This window comes from Pholcus phalangioides, unplaced genomic scaffold (assembly GCF_987345545.1).
Source record: "Pholcus phalangioides strain wild (caught in Gottingen) unplaced genomic scaffold, Ppha-v1.0 ptg000022l_1, whole genome shotgun sequence".
In the NCBI taxonomy this organism is placed as follows: domain Eukaryota; kingdom Metazoa; phylum Arthropoda; class Arachnida; order Araneae; family Pholcidae; genus Pholcus; species Pholcus phalangioides.
The window spans coordinates 10,869,729-10,891,098 of NW_028301615.1; the positions used below are offsets into that span (position 1 = coordinate 10,869,729).

At 39.2% G+C, this 21,370-nt stretch overlaps 1 protein-coding gene across 1 annotated transcript in view; it reads left to right on the forward strand.

Annotated features, from left to right (window-relative positions):
- The window catches only part of LOC149069452 (uncharacterized), a 78,857-nt gene that overhangs the window by 40,065 nt on the left and 17,422 nt on the right, over positions 1-21,370 (forward strand). Inside the window, exons 2-3 of the mRNA XM_089249754.1 lie at positions 5,816-7,114; positions 20,789-20,848. Coding sequence (XP_089105880.1) covers positions 6,025-7,114; positions 20,789-20,848 — 1,150 coding nt within the window. The 5' untranslated portion in view covers positions 5,816-6,024. The remainder of the gene's footprint in view (positions 1-5,815; positions 7,115-20,788; positions 20,849-21,370) is intronic.

Consider the following 21,370-nt stretch of genomic DNA (forward strand, 5'->3'; position numbering starts at 1 on the left):
GACCCTGCTTTTCGGGTAATTTATCTCCAAAGTAATAAAAATTCGTTGCCTATGAGTTCAAAAGCAAAATTTAAAAGATAAAATTGCTGTTTCCTGCTCTTTTTAGTCGTGAGTCATTGAGAAATTAGGCCGGTTAACCAGGATCAAAAACCGTGTAGCATGGTGCTATCATTAAACTTATTATAAATGTTCATGTTGTACATGCTCAAGTCGTACAAGCAAAATATTTGAATAGCTGACACCCATCTACCAATAGGATCATGGCTCCTAAAAGAGTGAGGTTGAAAATCGAGAGTGATAACTGAGTAGAAAAGGCTCGTTCCCAGGAATGGATGGCCCTTGTTGAGACAGAGGGGTAAATCAGATAACAGCTGGGTTAAAAGAGATTTAGAATCCACTGCTCTGCAGTCACATTTGAATTTATGGTTTAATTGCTGCGTGAGAGCTACAGTAAATTCTTACTGCAGAGTGTGAATACTTTTCTAAACATTTAGTCATTTAGATTTCGCCCTACTCAGATGCTAATAACACGAAGCCGTTGAAACGTTTGTGTAAAAAAAGCTGGTTCCGTGGTTCTGCTATAACTATATGTTCAACTTGAGTGTAAAAATGTAGTAATTTGGAATTTTTTTGAATCTCTCTACGTACGTTTGAATTCTCCTCTGCAACAGTACAAATACCGAAGAAGGTAAAAAAATCGCTCAATGTAATGATGACTTTTATTCCCCAAAGATTTCAGTAAATTTAGTTTTTGGTTCATTGTTTTTCAATAGGGCAGAGAGAAGTAAAAAAAAAATTTCAAAAATTTTTATGCACTGTGACTTTGTTCCCCGCATTGTCTTGGTTTCTAGCGCACTGTGTTTCAAGGAAATCGTGTCTCCTCGGAGCTGTCCCCCGATTATTTTAAAAAATGACTGAGGTTTCATTAGAGGATCCACAAAGTGAAGAGAGGAAAAAAAATAGAAAGGCTTAAATCGGCTGATTCTACCTTCAGTTTACTTTTCAAAATTGAAACAAAATTTTGCGAGAGCCGATTATTATTTTGTCACCAAATCCGAAGCAGCTTCATCTCCGTAGTTTTAGCCTACTTGCATCGAATGGACCACGAGCAGAAAAAAAAAATTTTACGCAATCAGCAGGTGTTTGGAGCGATCGATGTTGGTATTGAGAAGAGTATAGAATGTTTGTTACTCTCGACAGAAGCGATTATTTTCGTCAGGGTAGAACGGACCTTTTTACTGGGCCTCAGTCGGCATCGAAACTCGAATATGTCCGTAAAAAAGTCGTCTCGTTAGTCCGCTGAATATCGTGACCGTACTCAAGTTTTGCCCCTCCCCCCCCCACAGTCATTTGAACGTTCAGTCATTAATCGTTCGGTTTTTTATTTTAGAGCTATTTCTTTGGCACTTTCGGCTTCCTTTTTCTTCCAGCAAATAACGAAGGGTAGAGATAAGCGAAATACTGTATAAGAACTGGTCATAAACCTTGATTATTGTAAATCCTAAGGAATTATAGTATTCCAGATGTTTATCTCATACATGCTCAACCCATGGCCCGCAGACCAAATGTGGCCCTCGGAGTCATCTGATGTGGCCCGCGATCTCAATCCTAATTTGGTTACAAATGCGAAATAAGCGTCCACTTATGTGACCCACGATGCAGTTCCACGTCACTTGAGTGGCCAATGGCGTATTCCCAGGCATTTAAGAGGTTCGCGGCGCAATTACAAATCACTTAAGTGGCTCGCGGCACATTTTCAGATCACTTAAGTGACATACGGTGCATTTTTAGATCACTTGAGTGACCCGCAATATATTTATTTACAGAACACTTATGTGGTCCGCGTTACTGTTCCAATTATATGACCCACAGCATATTTACAGATCACCACGGCGCAGTTCCAGAGCACTTACAAGTGGACCGGCGATACATTTACAGATCATGACCATCACAACTCCAAACTACTTAGATGGCCCGCGACAAAACTCGAGATCACTTAAGTGTCCTGGGCCACAGTTCCAGAACACCTAAGTAACCTGCGATGCTGTTTTCAGATCACTTAATTAAGTGTGCGCGCGACAGATTTTCAAACAATGAAGTGGCCCGCACTGGCCTAAAGGTTAAGCCCCCTACGATTATCTGATTCTATAGTAATAAAATTTTACGAATTCAATTAATATGGATTATTACAAAAACGATGGTTATAATATACCCTCGGCTTGAAAAATAAAAACCATATTCCGGTGACGACAATGCAGTACAGAGTACGCCAAAATAGGATTGGTGCTCCGAAGCTGCTTCAAGAAATTCTATCAATTCACGAATGGGATTCGGGCCGATAAAGTCAGTCGATATGACAAACCTGAAGAACTGGAAAAGCCCGAGTTTGATTGTGATTATCTCGCTCATGTTTTATTGTTAAATGAGAAATTATGTTGGGATAGCTGTACATCAAGGCATGTGCGCCGAAACCTGGAGGTTGAATCTATTTGAACCTCCCCCACCAATAAATTTCGTGAGGATGCTAAGCCCCTCCCCAGTAATCAACGAATGCACAATTGCTCATGGGCTTGAGTCCCGTATATACGAGACGACTTCCATCGTTAAGTTGTTCATCAATAATTTCGAAAACACGAAAAATCCAGGAACATCGTTTTCCCTGATAAATTTAGGAAACAAATAGCGACATTTCTCAAACGTGAAACGAGCGTAAGTTTGACATTATTAAGCAGTTAGGGCCATGCATATATACATACACACAAGACCTTAAACGCGCACCAATTCTTCGGAAATTCCTCAGAGTAGTGTTTACGAGATGCACGAAAGGTGTAATTGTATTGTTTTTTATCTATATAGCAGTCCTTTCTAGATCTGTGTTCAGAAGGAATGTTCTCCCTTTGAAGATTTTGAGAGAAAGACTTGATTCACTAAATGTGTTTTAACAGAACTTTAATGTAGGCTTCGGGGAGATATGATCGAAGTACAGTTGTTAATATTTTCGATAGGATTTTTTGATGTATCATGAAATGTTACGTCGTCATTCAAATGCTTCGACTTCGGGACACCAGTTTCGATTAAGTGGGAACAATTTCAGGCTGTCGCGTAGCAGGGACGGATTTTTTTTCCAACAGAGCTGTAAATGCGTGGAAGATGGACGCGTTTAAAAAGAAATACGACAATCTTGATGGGAGTAATCGAGAAGCTACCCATACTTAAACGAATGGCAACCATATTTTTCTGGACAGTAATGTATATAACCCCGAATTATTCCTTCCATTATTATTGGTTTATGTTTCTAAATTATTCCAATCTTCGGTATGCCATATTTAGGTCATGACAACCCTATTTTTATGAGCGTCCCCCCCCCCCCCACAACATTATTTCTTTATTATGTACATTCTTTTTATACTTTGTTTTATTTCTTTTTTCATTTTTCCCAGCCATCTAGTGGTGGCTTCAGATTTTATTATTTGCAACTGTCATATTATATCTGCAATATGTTGTTCCACTTTCCCGTATTTTATCTTTCTTCTCTACGCTCAACAAAGTGTGATTCCTTCCCGAATTATTCTTTTATTCATTTCTTTTTGGACCGATTCTCAAATTTAATTTAAAAGAAGTTAATAATATCTAGTGCAGATGCAAAGCATTTTTAATGTCTGAATAAATATCGTACATAATTGAAAATCGGCATCAGAACGAGGAAACACCAAAGAAGCCCAGTTGAATAACAGCAAGTTATATTCGATAATTACATGCACGTGCGTGCGATATTGCAAGGAATTAGACTGCAGTCTCACAGTATTTATTATTGATGAAATCGTATGGAAAAACGTGTTTCCACCGCGAGTTCCGCTTATTCGTCGAACCGTTTGGGAATCGATCGCACGTCTAAATATTTCTTCCCGAAAATCGTTTCCCAAGATCAAAACGTTAGCACAAACCGAATTTCCCGAACATTTAACTCTGCCATCAGACCAGACCGCTCGTAAAGTTGCATCAATCAAGCTTCTCTTTCAGCCTGGCATATCCCGGATCTTTATTTATATTCGCACACGCATCTGCATCCAAATCGCCGCGATTGCCATCATTGGCAACGAGTGACGGCAATTGTTCCATCGCTGTTGCACGCTCTATTGCTCTCGCTGACAGAGAAACTTCTAATATACAAAAAAGAGAAGGGGGAGCTCCGTGCGAGAGATTCATTCATTCCTCCTTAACATGGCGGATTTAGATAAATAAACAAACAAATAAAAAAGGTAACAAGTTGGGGGAAAAGATTGCCGAAAAGAAACAAGACCCGACCGCCCAGATAATGGCCGTGATTGAGTCGCGAAATTACGGGCTTTTATCTTGTTAAGAACGTCCGGCTGTCCCTTCACCTTATTATACTCACACACACTGCATCGGAGCCGGGCTCCTATCGCGGGCTATATCTCTCAGACATCTACCGATAGTTTCTCGTGCAAATATACAATGTACATATGTACATGGTGTTTACATCGAGAAAAATTTCATCTTTCACTTGGTTCTATATACTAAAACTTTATAAACTGACAGAGCAAAAACAATGGATATTTGCTAAAGGCGAGAAGTCTGTTACAGCGACAATTTTCCTCGTGGTTGTGAACTATCATTACAACGGACTTTCACTGTATGACGTAAGTCACTGCATGAAGAAGTAAAAGACCTGCTCTAGACAAATTTATGAGTTGAAATTATTAACCAGGGACATATTTTGATAGTTTTTTGTTGTTTTTTTTCGTATTCGATTTGTGATTTGTGAATGTTTGTCGATTTTTTCTCTTTCGGTCATACCCTACATGTAAATGAATTCCGTAAGTGTTTTATTATCCTAGAACACCGCTGGCTGTTCTAACCATTTCAGTTGACAATTCTGTTATAGATGCATGTTTCGTAAATTTTGAATACTTCTGCTGGAGTTTGGAGTTTTGTGATCGGTGAACATTTTACCATGATCAGAAATATTCGTGACTAGAATATATCGTTTGTTAGTTTGAGAACAAATTTAACCCTTAACATAGTGTAGTTATATATTAGTGTAGTTATGCATCTGCGAGAGTAAAAATGCTACAGACATGTGTATACTAGATATATTCTATACAGAAAAACGTTGGGGAGTTCCAGCTGGGACCCTGGAGTTATGTTCAATATACATATATGCACTGTGCAAAAATACCCGTTTGGAAAAAGCTACACAAAACTTACAATACATACAAAATATTGTATTACTAAACTCTTTTTGTAAAACAAGACATGCTTGAATATGACCGTAAAATCATGGCATGTGCAAAATCAGGTTCATCACGTCTTATAAAAAATATTTGTGCCCCCCCCCTTTCCCGGTAAGGATTCTATTGGGTACCCAGACGACCTGTTCTAGACATAGGTACATATAATGCTCTGTAGATAGATGTAAAACAATGATGAGCGGAAACAAAGATGTCAATATAAAACATGTGCCAAATTAAGAGGATGATTGAGAGATACTGACTTGTCGGGTCGTCTAATGGAATCGACGATCGATCCATCTCAGTGTGTCATTCTTCTCGAAACAAGACTCGGAAAAATAGATTCCATAAAACCGAAAGATAAAACAACGAAGCAGGGAAGTCGAGCAGAACCAGGAAAGCGCAGCGTATAAAATTCATTTCAAGCGTTTCGTGCAATCGAATTGTTCGAATAAATGAATAAAACATTATTATTTTTTTTTTTTCCTGTATGATATTGTTTAGTGAGTTTTCATGTAAGAAAATATCTCAGTTTGTATTTACAAACTATTATTCCTTTGCAGGTATCGCAAACGAAGAAGTGAATGAGTGAAGTGTGAACTCCTGGACTTCCTTTTAAAGTGGCAGAATCGACTGCTGGAGAAGAAGTAAATGCTCTCGGAGAAATAAAAGAAATATATATAAATTTTTAAAAAATGGGGTTCTTTTGATTTTGCACACTCGAATGAGGCTGTAACTCTGAGCTGGATCCCCCGTCAACTAAAAGTCGAGAATGTTTATGACACAGACGAGCAGCGGCATGGGTCACAGTTATAATCAGCCTGGAAGCATGACTAATCCCTATTTTATGGGACAATCCGGTAGCCAAACTGGGTATCCATATAACGACAGCTCCTGCCGGGCCACCGATATCGGTCAGACCTTTCCGCGAAGTCCTTTAACGTACGCCAACGACTTCAGGTTGGGCTATACGTCACCGAATTCCGACTTGGGTTCGAGCTATAGTGCCGGTTCGACGACGTGTTATGGCAGCCATGGATGTCCGGATCTAAGACCAGGTTACGGTGCCATGAACGGCATCAACTCGAACGACTCTCTCGCGGATATGAACGCGAATTCGTATGCCAACGGTGGTTCAAGCTACCATCCCCATCAGATGGGTCACGCCAGCTCTTACCAGTCACATCTGCAACATACCAAATCCAGCGCTCAAACGCCAACTTTCGTCAAGAACTCCACCAATATGTTCGGTGTAAATGACGAACATTGCCAGTCGTACAGGCCAAAGGTCGACCTCTTAAATAACTGTTCGACGGGGCAAGATTCGGTGTCAGTAAAAACGGAGTTGATGGACAATCGCTGTTCCTTCAACAATGAAGTCAGTGCCAGCACATATTCGAGCGAACACTCGCCGCAGTTGTTCGGACATAGTATGTCTCCCGTAGTCAAAGACGAATGTTTCAGGGTCCGGATGCCCGGCAGTACATCGTCCTCGTCTGCATACCAAAACCCACCACCGCCAAACGGTTCGTGCTGCGTCGGATTGGCTCCTCAACAACCAGTCAACGGACAGTTTCCAGAAATGGCCAGGAACGGTTGTTTCAGGTTCAGCGCGAATTATGCCAACACTGCTCCGAACTGTTCGAACGGAACTTACGAACCGCCGACCCCGCCACCCTCCGAACCTAATACGAGTCCACCACTGGAAAACCCACCGAGAAAAACCCCTCCGCCTCCTTATTCCACTCTACAACAAAACAGTGGTGTAACGTCAGCTTGTGCCGAAGTTCAACCAGTCAAGTACAACAGGAGAAACAATCCAGAACTTGAGAAGAGAAGGACTCACTTTTGCACTTACGCTGGTAAGTTTTGTGCTAACCACTAGCAATTTTCTTACCTTAACAAATCTTTCTATTTAAGAGTATGTCAAAGGAAATTTTGAATTTCTGGGGCAACCTAATAATCTCGTCATTAAGCTCAGCGATGCTGCACGAGAAATTTCGCGTTATTTGTTCCATCGACTCTCACTTCGTGAGTTATCCTCCATAGGAAAGTGCATAGTATCTCCTCATTTTACTAGCTGGCTACCAACATAAAAGATAAAGGAGAAATTCGCGTGGTGGACACAAAAAGGTATTACACAAATATTTTTCTTCGGGGGATTCAACCTCGAACAAACGAGTGTCAAGTCATCAAAGTGGTTCCTCGAATTGCGAGTATTCCAAGATACTAGCCGAAAAAATATTTGCTAAAAAGGACTCTAAATATTCCATGTAAGAGCGTAAAATGCACGAGAAAATGTTTGTTCGATGCACGAAATTTTTGAACAAGTCAAAGTCGACAGCGTCAGTCAGCATATAGTGTCCTTGCGAGCAAAAAATAATTTTTCGTCTAGATACACTCTTATTATACGAGTGTGAATTAATATTGTAGATATGATGAAATGGATAAATATGAACTCCATTATTTTAATCCTTTAAGCGGCAATTAGAAATCGCCGCCAACCCCCCCCCCCCCCCCCCCCGTTAAGAATGCCATATCTTTTTTAATGAAAGAATTAAAGTAGGTTTTCTTCCTATTTTCAGCAGGTGCAAACTAAGGGGTATAAGGAAAAGTTTTACGTTGAGAAATCAACTTTACAAAATATCTGGCCAATCATAACCGTCATTACCGCTCAAAGGGTTAAATAGGAAAGCCTACTTTTTGTGGATAAATTTCTCATGACCCGAAAACTTCCAGGGACGTCCCAACCTCGAAATGCATTAAACTCAGCACAGTACAACTGTATGAGTTTGTATGAGCATTTTTTTTTTAACTGCTTATAATATACTGACACATGCATTCTTTCTAGGCAGGCATACAAATAGCATCTTGCTCCCATGGTCAAAATAATGCACCGTGGCCCTATCAGCCCTTCGCTACTCATGTGTTGATTGTATAAAAGCTTATCAGTGGTATCTTGGTTCCCCCCCTCCTCTTTTTTTGTCCACCGATGGCTGCTCAGAAAAACGCTATCTACGTATAAAGAAAATAATTAAATAATTATCATACCGAAAATTCTTTGATTTTATGCATTTATACGCATTAATGCTAAAAAAGGCCAAAATATGCAAATGCATACGTGCATATGCATTTGCATATAATCCGGGCTCTAATCATCACATCAATGGCACATCAGTCCTATGACTACTATTAAACCACACATGCACCTCGTCCACATTCCTCCGCAGAATTCCCAACGAATATGACGTACATGTTGAAATGCGCGTGTAATTGTTGTGAACCTAACTTAACGTACGTTAAGTTTATTACCGTGTAATGCTTGCTATTGTGTAGGGCTGCCACCTGACATCAATTTCCTAACTATGAGTGAAGTGCAGTGATTGAATAATTATACCGTTGTAGGCCTGTTGCTCTCTGTGGCGAGACTTTTTGAAAGGGCTCGTATTCGCGAACGGTGGTATAGTTCGTTGGGAACCATAGAAAACCAATTTCAGCAGACCACCCGGTGCCCCCTTAACGCATGGGCCCACCCGCGCACGGCCTGGGGGGCCTCAAGAGAAGAGGGCCTCAGAAAAATGAAAAGTAGTTGAATTTTCGAGAATTTGTCATGTAAGACCTCAGAAAAGTAATTTGGCTCGGAAGCCCATGATTCTCTTAAGACGGCCCTGCGACCACCAATGTGGCAAAGTTGTCCTAAGACTGGTTCGCCCTCATGTTCTCGGGGGCCTCAGAAAAATTAGAACCGGTTGAAATTTTCGAAAATTTGTCAGGTAGAGTTTCAGAAAAAGCACTTCGCCCGGGGGCCCGTGATGCTCTTAAGAGGTCCTTGGCAGCTGTCACTCATCTCTGTCTCTGGACTTCGTTCTTTAGTTGGTTTATCTGGTACGTTCTGAGTAGCATTGAGATCCAGGAGACTCTGGGCTTTTCCCCTTCAATCCTGTGTTCCATCATGTCCAGCTTACGCGTTCCATGGCGTACGAAACCCCCCCCCCCCCGAGAAAATTCTGCTTACGCCTATGAGTGCTTCCAACCCATAGACATAATACTTATTATTTGTCTATGACCATTACTCTCGACCCAGCTCGCTAGAGCATGTATGGTGATTCACTTAACATGTTTATATAAGAACATGAGAGAAACGTCTTGACGCTTGGTCAACGTTGCCCAACTAGTGTTCAGAGGATCTCTCTAGGGTGCAGTAAGATTTCACAGGAGGTTCTGCGAAGAATGTTCACCCTCTCAGCGAAAATTACGAGGTGTCTCGTCTGCTTAAAACCTCCTTATTTTGGCAATGACGAGTTCAGCTAATTTTTATTGCTCCCTTCATTTTCGAACATTCTTTCCCTTAGCGCCCCCCCCCCCCCCACAACATGTCAATCAACAGTCAATAGGCAGTCAGCTATTGATCACGTTTTGAAAACAAAACGAGAGAGACGGTTTTCGAAACACATAACCTCTTTTCCCATAACAATAGCAGCGTTGTAAGCTGTGAATTTTCGCTTTTTACGGTTTTTAGAGCCCGATTAATTTATGTCCACGCCCACGAGAATCACTTCCATGCTTCTATTTCTCTTCCAAAAAGCTTTTGAACTGTGTTTTGTTTTTAAATAGCGATGCTAAAAAATAAAAAATACATTGGGAAAAAGAACCTAGACTTGACTGTTTTTACTGTACACGTTCTTTCCGTACAAGACACATTCTGTGCATCAAATTTTACGGTTTGGACACTCTAGGGAACTATATGTTCCATCTGCATGTATGAGAAATGAATTGACCGCATAACATAACAGAACAATTTTAGGAAAATCTTTTATCGAAGCTCTCGAAATGATAAATGACTCTAAATCTCAGCGAACAATCTTTTCAAAGTGATTTTAGTTATCATTGTTTCAACAAGCTTATTTGACAGCTCCAAGACACTGGGTGATGCTGCTCACGAGCAAAAAAGAAAACAATTCATATACCAAACCGAAGAAACGTTTTTCTTTTTGAGAAAAGAGTCATATATCGATTAAAATTAATAATAAAAATCGAAACGTCTCCGCAGCAAATGAATTATCCCCCGTCTCGAACCCAAACCAGTGATTTTGGGAATTTTTGTTGTTGATTGTGTGTCGAGTAAGCGCCCCGATCATCATCTGTCACGCAGTGTAAGTATTTTCTGATCGAACACTTTCATCCTGAACTCGAGGCAGAGAGAGAGAGATGCATGTTTTATTCAATATGCATCGGTTCCGTATCCTTGATCGCGTATAATCACGCATCGGTTAAGTCTTTTTCAGTCCTTACTCTCTCTCGACTCCTCCCCCCATTTCTCCTCCTCCTAATTTCCATAAACTCCGAATCATCTCAAACTTTCTTCTCTCATTTCTTTCTTCCTTCATTTTCTCTCTCTTTTCCCTTCAACCGAAATAAATTACCAGAGTCACACCAAAGCAAAGTAATTGAGCCAGTTCACCTCCCTGCCTTTGATTAGACTTTGAGCAACGCATGTGACCCCCCCCCTCCACCACTTCTTATTTGCCCCTCCATCACCGGTATGTATGTCTTGGATTTCTTTTCTTTTCATATCGTCGTGTATATGTGATATGCGACCCCCCCCCCCCACTCCCGTTCGTGTACCAGGGAAGCATTAAAATGCCAGTAATATTTTATGATCGTGAATTGTGAGCGGGGGAAAAAAAAAAATATATATATATATATAGTCGAGTGCGCCACAATCATATTTATAAGCCCCAACCAACGTACAAAAAAAAAGAATAAATTAAAAGAAAATGCTCCTGCATCGAACGCAAAAACTTCGAATTTCGAAGCGCTCATGATAAGAAAATATATCAAGAAACCGTGACGTCACCGATTGTTGCCGAAATTACCAAAATGTACTGAATACCACATAAAACATACATGCTCAATCCATGGGGGAGGGGGGGGTCAGTTGTGGGCCTCGAAGTCATATGATGTGGCCCGCAACTCTCAGTTTGTAAAAAGGAACTAAGCGTCACATTTACTTGGGTGACCCGCGGTGCAGTTTCACATCACTGAAGTGGCCCGCGACACATTTACAAATCATTCAAACGGCCCGCGGCACGTTTCCAGATCACTTGAGCGACCCACGGCATATTAACAGATTACAGCGGCACAGTCCCAGAGCACTTGAATGGGCCACGGTACGTTTACGGATCATATAAGTAACTTGCGATGCTGTTCCAGATCACTTAATTAAGTGTCCCACGGCACCAGGGCCGGATTAACCCATATGAAGGCCCTAAGCACACAAATAATTTTGGTGCCCCCCCCATCACCCTTTACTTTCACCTTAACGCATGACTCGGGACCTCATGACAATTACATCTGATCACAATTTTAAAGAATATGTAAATTGGTAAGCAGGTATTTTTAAGGGAACGGGGTGGGATTAAAAAAAAAATCATTTCACTTGAGGCCTACGTCGGGAGCCTCGATTGCCGGAGAGGCCTCATGACAATTTGATCTAGTTAAAGTTTTGGACAGTTAAAGTATGCAAATTGGTAGGAAGGTAAGTCATAGCGAGGTTCTCAGAAAATTTGTTTTACCCGGGAGCCTATGATGCTGTTGAGACGGCTTTGGGCTTACTTTATGGAAATAGAGTAAACTTTCGATCCAAAAACTGAGCATTGGCAAGTTCTTGTACGCAATTGAAGTGCTTAAAATTTCATAACCCCTCCCATAAGTGTAGTACTGCTATCTCTTACAAATATATTTAGTGCAGAAATCCAGTGAGTGATGTTGCTTTTGGGGTATCTACACTAAATAAATATTTCAGGGAATCAAATTGGGGGTGGGGGGTTGTAAACAAAATGTCTTTTTTTTTTCAGTTTTGGGTTTCTGCACCAAACGCAGCGTCTATCAGTCAACTACAAGAAACCAGTATTGACCCATTTTCGAATTATTTGCCGGTTATGTGGTTTCTGAAATAAGCGCTTCTTTACTTTAGTTTCTGTGGTTTTGTGTCCCCCTCAGGGCCGCAACTAGAAACTAAAATTTACCCTGTTACTTGAAAAATCAGTATCCATTTTGATGTCCTCTCCTCATAATTTTTAACGGAAAAGTATAAACTCAGCACCTTTCCTGGTCCAGAGCCCGGGCACCAGACCTCAATTCCCGTCCTCCCTTAGTTGCAGCCCCGGTGAGCCTTCAACTGTACAATCAAGTGCTCTTAAAATTTCAGGCTTTTCAACCGGATGGCTGATGCTGAGGAAAAAGATTTAAATTTAATTTTAAAAAAATAAAAAAGTATTCTTTGATAATGTTTTGTGGTGCCCGTTTTTTCTCGATGCCCTGAACACGCGCTTGTTTTGCTTAATGGTTAATCCGGGCTCTGCACGACACGTTTTCAAATCAATGAAGTGGCTCGCGCTCTCCTAAATGTTGAACAGCCTTGCCACATAGAAAAATCATCTATTCAGCTAGAAATAGCTACACTCCACTGGAAAATTCCATCCTACTTACATGATCATGTAGGATTTGAATGTACAGTGTATTTGATTTAAAGAAAAATCACATTGTTATCATGTAGTGCAGAGCGTTTCCTCAACGTATGGTCGGTGGACAAGAGTTAGAACTCGACGATGGTATAAGGAGGTTCGCACATGCTGACTCGATAATTTTGATTCCAACTCAACTAAAAAGTATTCAATTGTTATACAACTGATCTCAATAATTAACATTGGTTCGAACAAAAATTAGACCTTTTTACTTACGGTAACATCCTCTTCCTAACCAGATCATGGCAACCCGCTGTGTCTCCATGAGGAGATAGAAGCAGGTGATCGAAGAAAACCTGGGCCGTGCTGGAAGCTGTACGTGTATGTGTTGTGAACCTAACGTGAAGTCTGTTTCTGTGTAATTCAATGTCTCTTATAGTGCTGCCATCTTCCATCTATGTTTCGAACTATGAGTGAAGTGTAATGGTTGAATATTTGTATCGTTGTTGCTCTATGTGGCGAGAACCACAGAAAACCAATTTCAGCCAACTACCACTGTGGCACTGGTAGGGACTTAAGGTAACCGTATCTGATGTATAAAATGCGGTAAATTGCAATATGCACCAAGTATGGAGGATAGCTATAAAAAAATGTAACTTACGACAAATTAGCTGATTGTTGCTGAATATTAGGGAAATAAAGTAAACTTGACGGAAAATCGCAATAAACAAAAATGTTAACCACGAAAAAAACCCCATTAATTGTGACTACTACAGCTACTTAACCGTGTACATGCACCTCGTACACATTCCTCATCACTAGATGACGATATTTCATCGAGTCAAATACCGGAAACTGTGATCTGAAGTACGGCAAAATACGGGATATCACCATTTGTTTCCCTAGACATTGCCAAAAGTTGGGAAAATCACCAAAAAAAAAGTGTTAGCAACTCAAAATAAACATGGCTGCTGCTGTGATAAGGATTATCATTCCAAAAAGTTTCAAAAAGTCATAATGAATGTTTTCGAGTCTAGTATCAGAGCTAATATGCACATGATTTATATTCGATGAACAATTTGCATGACTCAGTTGTCTAGAAGTGTTTCCCAGGATGGGCGGTATCGCCGCTTTAGGAAAAGACAATAACTGATTTGGTGGGAGGGGGGCTGATAGAATCTGTAGGTACAATATGGGGGCCTGTGGGTTGATTTAGCAAGGGGTGGTGTACTCAATTATCTTCTGTCTTTCCTTACGTCAGAATGTTCTTCCGTATTTGGAACAATAGTGTACCACTCATCGAAATTTCGTTTGAGTTACTGAAGCAGTGATCTCTTTCCGAGAATCGGCAATGCAACCCTAACATACGCTTTAATCCTTTAAACGGTTTTAAAATTTTCCTGATCCGCATTATCACTGCCACGTTGGAAATAAAAGCGTGTTAAAAACCCGAGATATTTTGGGGTGACCGAAATAAAGCAGATCAAGTTTCACGAGATAGCTCGGGAATGCTACTATAAAGGTTAACTGATACCAATATAACGACTGATTTCTTGAATGCAACTTGGGTAAGGGGGGGGGGGTTTAATGGGGTTGTCGATCAAGACTTTTCAAGCACGAAACCAACATGTTCTAACGCAAACATCAAGCACTCTTAGGTTCAATGATTACTGCACTGCTTGCGAGCAACAGGTTTAAGATAATGAATCTAAGGCGTCAATCACTCCGTGTAGTAGAATGTATCGATATATCTATTATCCCGGGGAAAAAATGCATCAAATACAGTTACACAGGTCTAGGCTCGAATCATAATCTTTGAAGGTAATAAGACAGACATTTTACTTCGCTACTCAATTATATCTTCGACAAGAGTTTAAAACAAAACTGGTTAGAAATGCTGTGGGGAATGCTCACATGAATACAATTAAAAGGGATGCTAAGATAGTTCAATCCATTGATCTTGATTAAATAAGAAACAAAATAATATAACAAAAGCGTCAGTGTGGGAGGCCACGTCTGGTCTCACCCACGTACACGTCGACGTCTGCCTCTGAGCTCCGTATACATCGTCAGAGGGCGCTCTTATATTACCGTGAAAGATAGGACGTCTTCCTGCCTACAATACAGTCAAATCTCAATAGGCCGGGATTACACTATAAAAGTTTTATAATAGCTCATTTATATATAAAACTTGAAAAATGCAACCAATAGGCTTATTGGTCTTTTTTTTCAAGTATTGTAAAAGATTTCTCATCAAAGTTTTGTAGTGTGATCCCGGCCTAAGTACAGCGGCGGACGGAAAACTTCAAGTCATCGTTAGTTCGACTTATCGGAAATTCCAATTTTGAGGAAGTAAAAAAAGGATTTTTTTTTGCAATAGCAGTGCCATTTGCGATTATCGCATTAATAAAAAGTGTCTGGACATGAAGAAATTGGTAAGAATGAATTGTTCTAATGCCGAACTGTTTGAATGAGAAAATTGAAAACAAAAAAACACATGCGCGCATGTATTATGTGTAGCGCATGTATAATGGAGTGGGTAGAAGTTATACAGTATTTGTATAAATTAAAGAAAATGTAAAGTTTATAATATCCTCTTTAAATCTCTATTAAAAAATTAATTTTTGATTTTCCTTAAATTAAATTAGCGTCTAAAGAGAGTGTTTTACACAAATAATGTTCTTGTTTTTTGAAAGTTGTTCATACTGTATTCAGAGGAATGCCTTGGAGGGATGCTTTACTTTTTTACAGCAAACTTTAGCTAGATAATTGGATTTCTTTCCATATTGTGTTATGAAACAGGGGACAGCAGAGATGGACATCCCGCCCCCACGTTCACTATAAACCCTCCTTTGGGGTTTATACCCTTCCTTTCTCCCCCCCCCCCCGTTCTAGGCGTCTATATAAGTTTATCGGCTCGAGCAACCCCAGAATTAATGTAGAAATCGAAATTTCTTGCACGAAAGCTCAATATGAACACCCACAGGTCTAAACCACTTCCGACGCCCCTGTTCACAGCAGCTTTATTTTCATAGATCGGCACTCGCGTGAATGCCGATGCAATAAGAACATTGAGTCGATGTCCACGAAATAGAAAATGAAATGAACACAATTTATTTCAAAAAGTCTTATAAATATATGTTTGACGTTCACCGAAATAAAATACCGCGAGAAAGTGTTCCGAAATAAAGAATGAAGGAACGTGGCTGTGATATTTCATTCTACGATCGAATTCCAAGATACCCACCCGTGGAGTTTCCTGTTTTTGCAAAGCTCCATCATTTCCCTGATGAAGCCATTACACTTTATTTCAGAATTTGCAATCGGTGAGGAACACAGGTGGGAAGATGGTGCTACAACTGCTATTACTTACACCCCCTTCCTTGTACGTACGCAGCTGGAAGCCACCGAATGGCGCAGTCAGAATCTCGCAAATGCTCAGTCAAAAACACCTCTTTCTGCTATTTCTTCCCCCCCCCCCCTTTTTTCCATCTACGACTGCATCGAATTCGAAAAAGAAAAAAAATTCTCATCTTCGACGTTGCGTAAGAAGACTTGTCGCGTTTTTTGTTCATCGTCGCTGTCAGATGTTTGATTCATGAGCTTCAGTTCGAGTGGATCCTGTTCCTAAGAAACGAACAACAGCGAGAAAGAGATGGATCCGTAATCTTAATCACGGTGATACACGCTTTCTAATAAAGAATAAATGCCAATTTTTTCATAAAAATACTTCCGACGGTGCTTTTTTCTACTTCTGAGTTACCGTGTGAGTAGTGGCGTTTTGGACGGCGGAGCCTTTCTTTCTTCCTTTCAAACCGAGCACAACTCCGGTCTATGGCCACGGGGCGATTTACTACCGAATGAATTGTGCCGAAAGTGTGTAAATGTGCCTAACAGTCGTCTGAGTATGCATTGCGTGAATTTTAGTGCTACCATCTATTTTGCAATCTATGAATGATCTGTAATACTAATTGAATATTTTTACCGTTGTCAGTCTGTTGCTCTCTGTGGCGGGACTTTTTGATAGGGAAATCGGCTCGAATAGCTGATGGCTACTTTCTGGAAAGTTTGTTTAAAAATTAGAAAAAAAACACACACACACACACACACAAATAGCTCTTCAAAAAATAATAAAACGGTTATTTGAGGCGTGCTTTTATTATAATAGCAGAAAACGTGCCCATTGTTCCAAATAGAACAGGATATACTGAGATTTCCTTTGATACTCGTATAAAAAAATTTTCAATACATAAACTTGGCTCAACGAATCTCCACATTGATGAGGAGTTTAAATGTTTCAACGACTTTTCCCAATCGACATCCTAAAGCAGTGGTGCGCAAACCCCGTCAGTGTACTAAAATGGGGGGGGGGGGGATTCGCGAGACATTTTCCAACATAAAATCCTTCCGAATAAGAAATCCATTTTTATTTAAAAATACGTATAAACTAAAGAATACCTTTATTTTCAGCTGAGGTAATTACCATGTATCCTACAATGTAATTTTATCAAATTCTACTCGCACAATAATCAATATATCGGCTCCGTTATCCGTCACGATAGAATCACGAATGTGCCTTGGAACGTGGAAAATGACGTTTGAATGTTTATTCTACCCATATTACTCTATTTTCCTAAAATGTTTTTTGTAACGTGTTTCAATAGGGGATACACATTCGCGTTTCATGCATAACTTAGATGGCAAAACAAAAGCATATCCAAACAGCTGGTAAAAAGAAGGAAATTTGTACATTCGTGCTTCTAGCATGCGGCAGACGATATCAAGTTAGTATTTTTACAGGGTGACTTGGAGAGAATCACCCGATTCCAAAATTGTATATTTTAAAAAAAATAAAAACCACAGAATAGAATGATAAGTAATATGTGAATACAGGGTGATTCAGGAAAGATGGGAAAAACTCTTTAAGAGGTGATATAATTAAAGCGCACCAATACAAACAACTGTCACCAAAGAATGCATGGTCTAACATGAAATGAAAACAACCGCTCCGCGAACGTTACAATCCTGTTGAAATTTATCGAGAGAAAAAGAAAAACATGCATGAAAATAACATGGGGAAGAAGAAGAAACCGTATGCAAATCTGCATCAAAATGAATAAAAGGCGCGGACTCAAACAAAGTTCGCCATTATCCCTTACGTTACAACTGTTAGAACGGTTGCACGATGGAATAATGTCACAGGCCTGGGGTCTTCGCCTTTTATTCATAGTGACGCAGATTTTCATACGGTTTCTTCTTATTCCCCAGGTTACATTTGCATCCATGTTTTTTTTTCTCTCGATAAATCACAACAGGAATACCGCTTTAACGTTTGCGGTGCGGCTGTTTTTTAGCGCTTTTGCATTTCATGTTGGACCGTGCATTCTTTGATGACAATTGTTTGTATTGGTGTGTACTATCACCTCTTAAAGTTTTTCCCATCTTTTCTGAATCACAATGTATACGGGGGAAATGTGTGGTCCATTTCAACTGTAGACTCATAGGAATGAAATAGGATGATTCTTTCTTAATCACCCAGCATACGAAAATCAAAGACCAACACCTCGCTCACTTCCATCTTGCATAAGGGACACTTAGATATATCAAAATACAAAGTAAATATTTATATGATACTAAAAAAATTTAATATCTTTGGAAGTCAATATCGCCTAATTGAAATCGAAACAAGTTCCGAAAAGGGCTTTCGGGGCAGCACGTATACTGGAAAAAAATCGGAATGTCCTGGTTATGGTCAACCTATGTGGGGGTCGTGGGACATATGGTTAGCCTATGTAGGGGGTCGGCGATAAACTTTTTGGTCAAAAGAGGGTTGCGCCTCAATAAGTTTGCGCACCATTGTCTTAAAGCACAGTTTTCCAACTGGTATTCCGCGAAACCCTTCCGTGAGAGCTTACATACACCCTTTATGAAAGAGAAAGATTCAAAATACAGTATATGTTTGAGTTGTACGAAATAACGGCATCATAACGATCAAGGGTTTCACGAGAGCATTTACGTTGGAAACCTCTGTCCTAGAGTATTTATTAGGATTTTTCTATTGCTAAAATTAAAAGGATTTTAAGAACACGAGGTATATATATCGTCAACACCTGAGAGAGAATTTAATATATCGTCAATTATTCTAAATTAATCTCTCTATGGATCTGTAGTATTTAGTTTAGGGGTTAACGGGTGTCGCGAGATCACATTTCAAACAAGATTGAGTCAATGAAATCACAGTTTTTTCATCGTTTTATAAACTTAACAGTTTTCTTTATTTTTGAATTAATTTTTATTCAATTACTTTGGTGGCATGCTGTTTGTTTATCATGCGCGCCGTGTAAAAAATTTGGATTTTTTTATTTTGTGATACACTGTATTTGCACTCTCAAAACTGGGGCAGTGCAAGTTTTGAACGCCTTTTGGACATCTTTTAAATTTAAACTATACCTCTTTGACGGTCGGTTGCTAAGATAAAGGCCGCATTAGACACCTTACAAGACACCCTGTGTATAAATAACATTCTTAGTAGCAGTTCTTTCGGCATGTCCACAGCAGTTGTTCTTTGTTCACATAACCGGTGAACAAATAGCTTTATTATAGTGCATTCACAAAATTGACTGGATGATGGAAACAGTTGGAATATAGGCAAAAGACTACAAAAAAGCAAAAAACAATTTTTTTTTTCATATTTCGACACGAGATATGTAACAGTCAAATCTTTTTGTAACGGTAAAAATTCGCGGTTAGACATCTCCCCGAGAAATAAAATTATAAAACTATAATTTCTTTTTTAATATAGTCGGACTCGCTTATAACGAACATGCATTTTTACACAACGAAGTTTTTCCGTGCCCAGTGAATTTTTCATTCCTTATCAATGCCATATTTTCGTCGCTTATAAGTTATCGAACACCGATTTCAACAAAGGACGCCTGTAACGAATTTTCGACCGATTTTCAAACACGATTTATCTTATCTGTAAATTTACCTTTCTGCAACTGATAATGTCTCCTTTGTTTCCTTGGAAGACATCAACATATATGGGGTGTTGAAGACATTCTATTAGAGCTGTTTTGGGTACTGTAAATCCTCTTTTCTTTCTTTCCCTCCACTTTGTTACATATAAATCTTATTTTGTTTGCAAACAACTTCATTAGAAAGAGAGGATTGAGGTTATTTATTCCCAAGAAATCCAAAACACCACCACCTAAACATCTACAAACAACCTGTAGCGGAAATTCGCCATTCTCAAGTCAGATTCGGACGTTGGTTGTGTTGGTTTCATCGTGCGCAAATTATTTTTGATAATGTCCCAAGAGCAAAACGTTACTCATTGCTTCAAAAATTGTAGCTATACAGTTGGTTGAAAGCCAAAAATTGAAAAAGAAAACCAGGTATTAATAAAAGAAAAGAAAAAAAGGGATCATTCGGAATTCTTTCTAGATGGTTCGAAAAAATGAAATGAAATTTTTTTTCGGTGTCGGTTCTATTACGAGAAAAAAAAGAAACTCATTTTTCCTGGTCAAACACAAAACGTTCAAAATCTACAAAAATATCACAAAAAGAAGCAATGGTTGACACATACTTTTGTTGATGTATTCGAATATTTTACCTGATACTTAAAAAATAATAATAATCTTTATTAAAATATATATATATATATATCATTTTAACCTATTCTCTCTCTCATTTTAAGAATGCTCAGATCATTGAAAAATGTGTATCGTGCATGTAAAATGCTTTAGTTTGCTTAATCGCATCATTTTTTAAGCGGTATAGATATAACGAAGTTCGCGTATAACGAATGATTTCGCTGATTTGTCCGACTTCGTTATAAGTGGGTCCGACTGTATCAGCAAGTGTGTAGTTGCAAAAGAAATTCTCCTTTGTTTTGGTAATTTACCTGTTGTTGTTTTCGTATTTGTATTTTTTGTGTGAAAAATAAACCTGAGATAAAATTCAATAACGTTTTATTTCCTTTTGAGATTTTATAGGATGCAAGTGAATTTCTTTGAATGCCTTCTCAAATTCAATCATAACAAAATTGTATTTCTTCTCCTAACACAGGCTGCAACAAAGTTTATACCAAAAGTTCGCATCTGAAAGCTCATCAGAGGATCCACACAGGTAATCAATTTACAAAAGAAACTGATTTACTGATTCCTTTTTCTCTTTTAATTCGATTTTTTTGTGGTGATCTATCGTGTTATTTTTACTTTTTTTTTATACTTTTTTGTGATATATAATATCCTTGAGTATTATCAAAAGCTTTCATTCGAGAGTGTCAGTGTAGAAATTTTCATTATTTGCTAATGATATTCCCTCTCCCCTCTTATAGGGACAGTTGCGTAGAAACATTTACTGTGCCGAGAAAGATTAACTATCAGCAATTTTTAATGTACCCTGAAACCGTGAATAGAAGGGAATATAACATAATATTCCGGAGCAGTGGTACACGTACTTCCGGAGGAAGGTATGATTGCTCGTTCAGGGGTTCACGAAAACCAATTTAAAAAAAACAAATGACAGCGAAACGATATTTCTAGTGAGTTGCGTACCTAAATACGTTTTAGGCTCACATGAAGCCGAAAATATAAGTAAGACTAAAATAACCACGTTCAAGATAGATCGATGGCGATTGGGATTCGA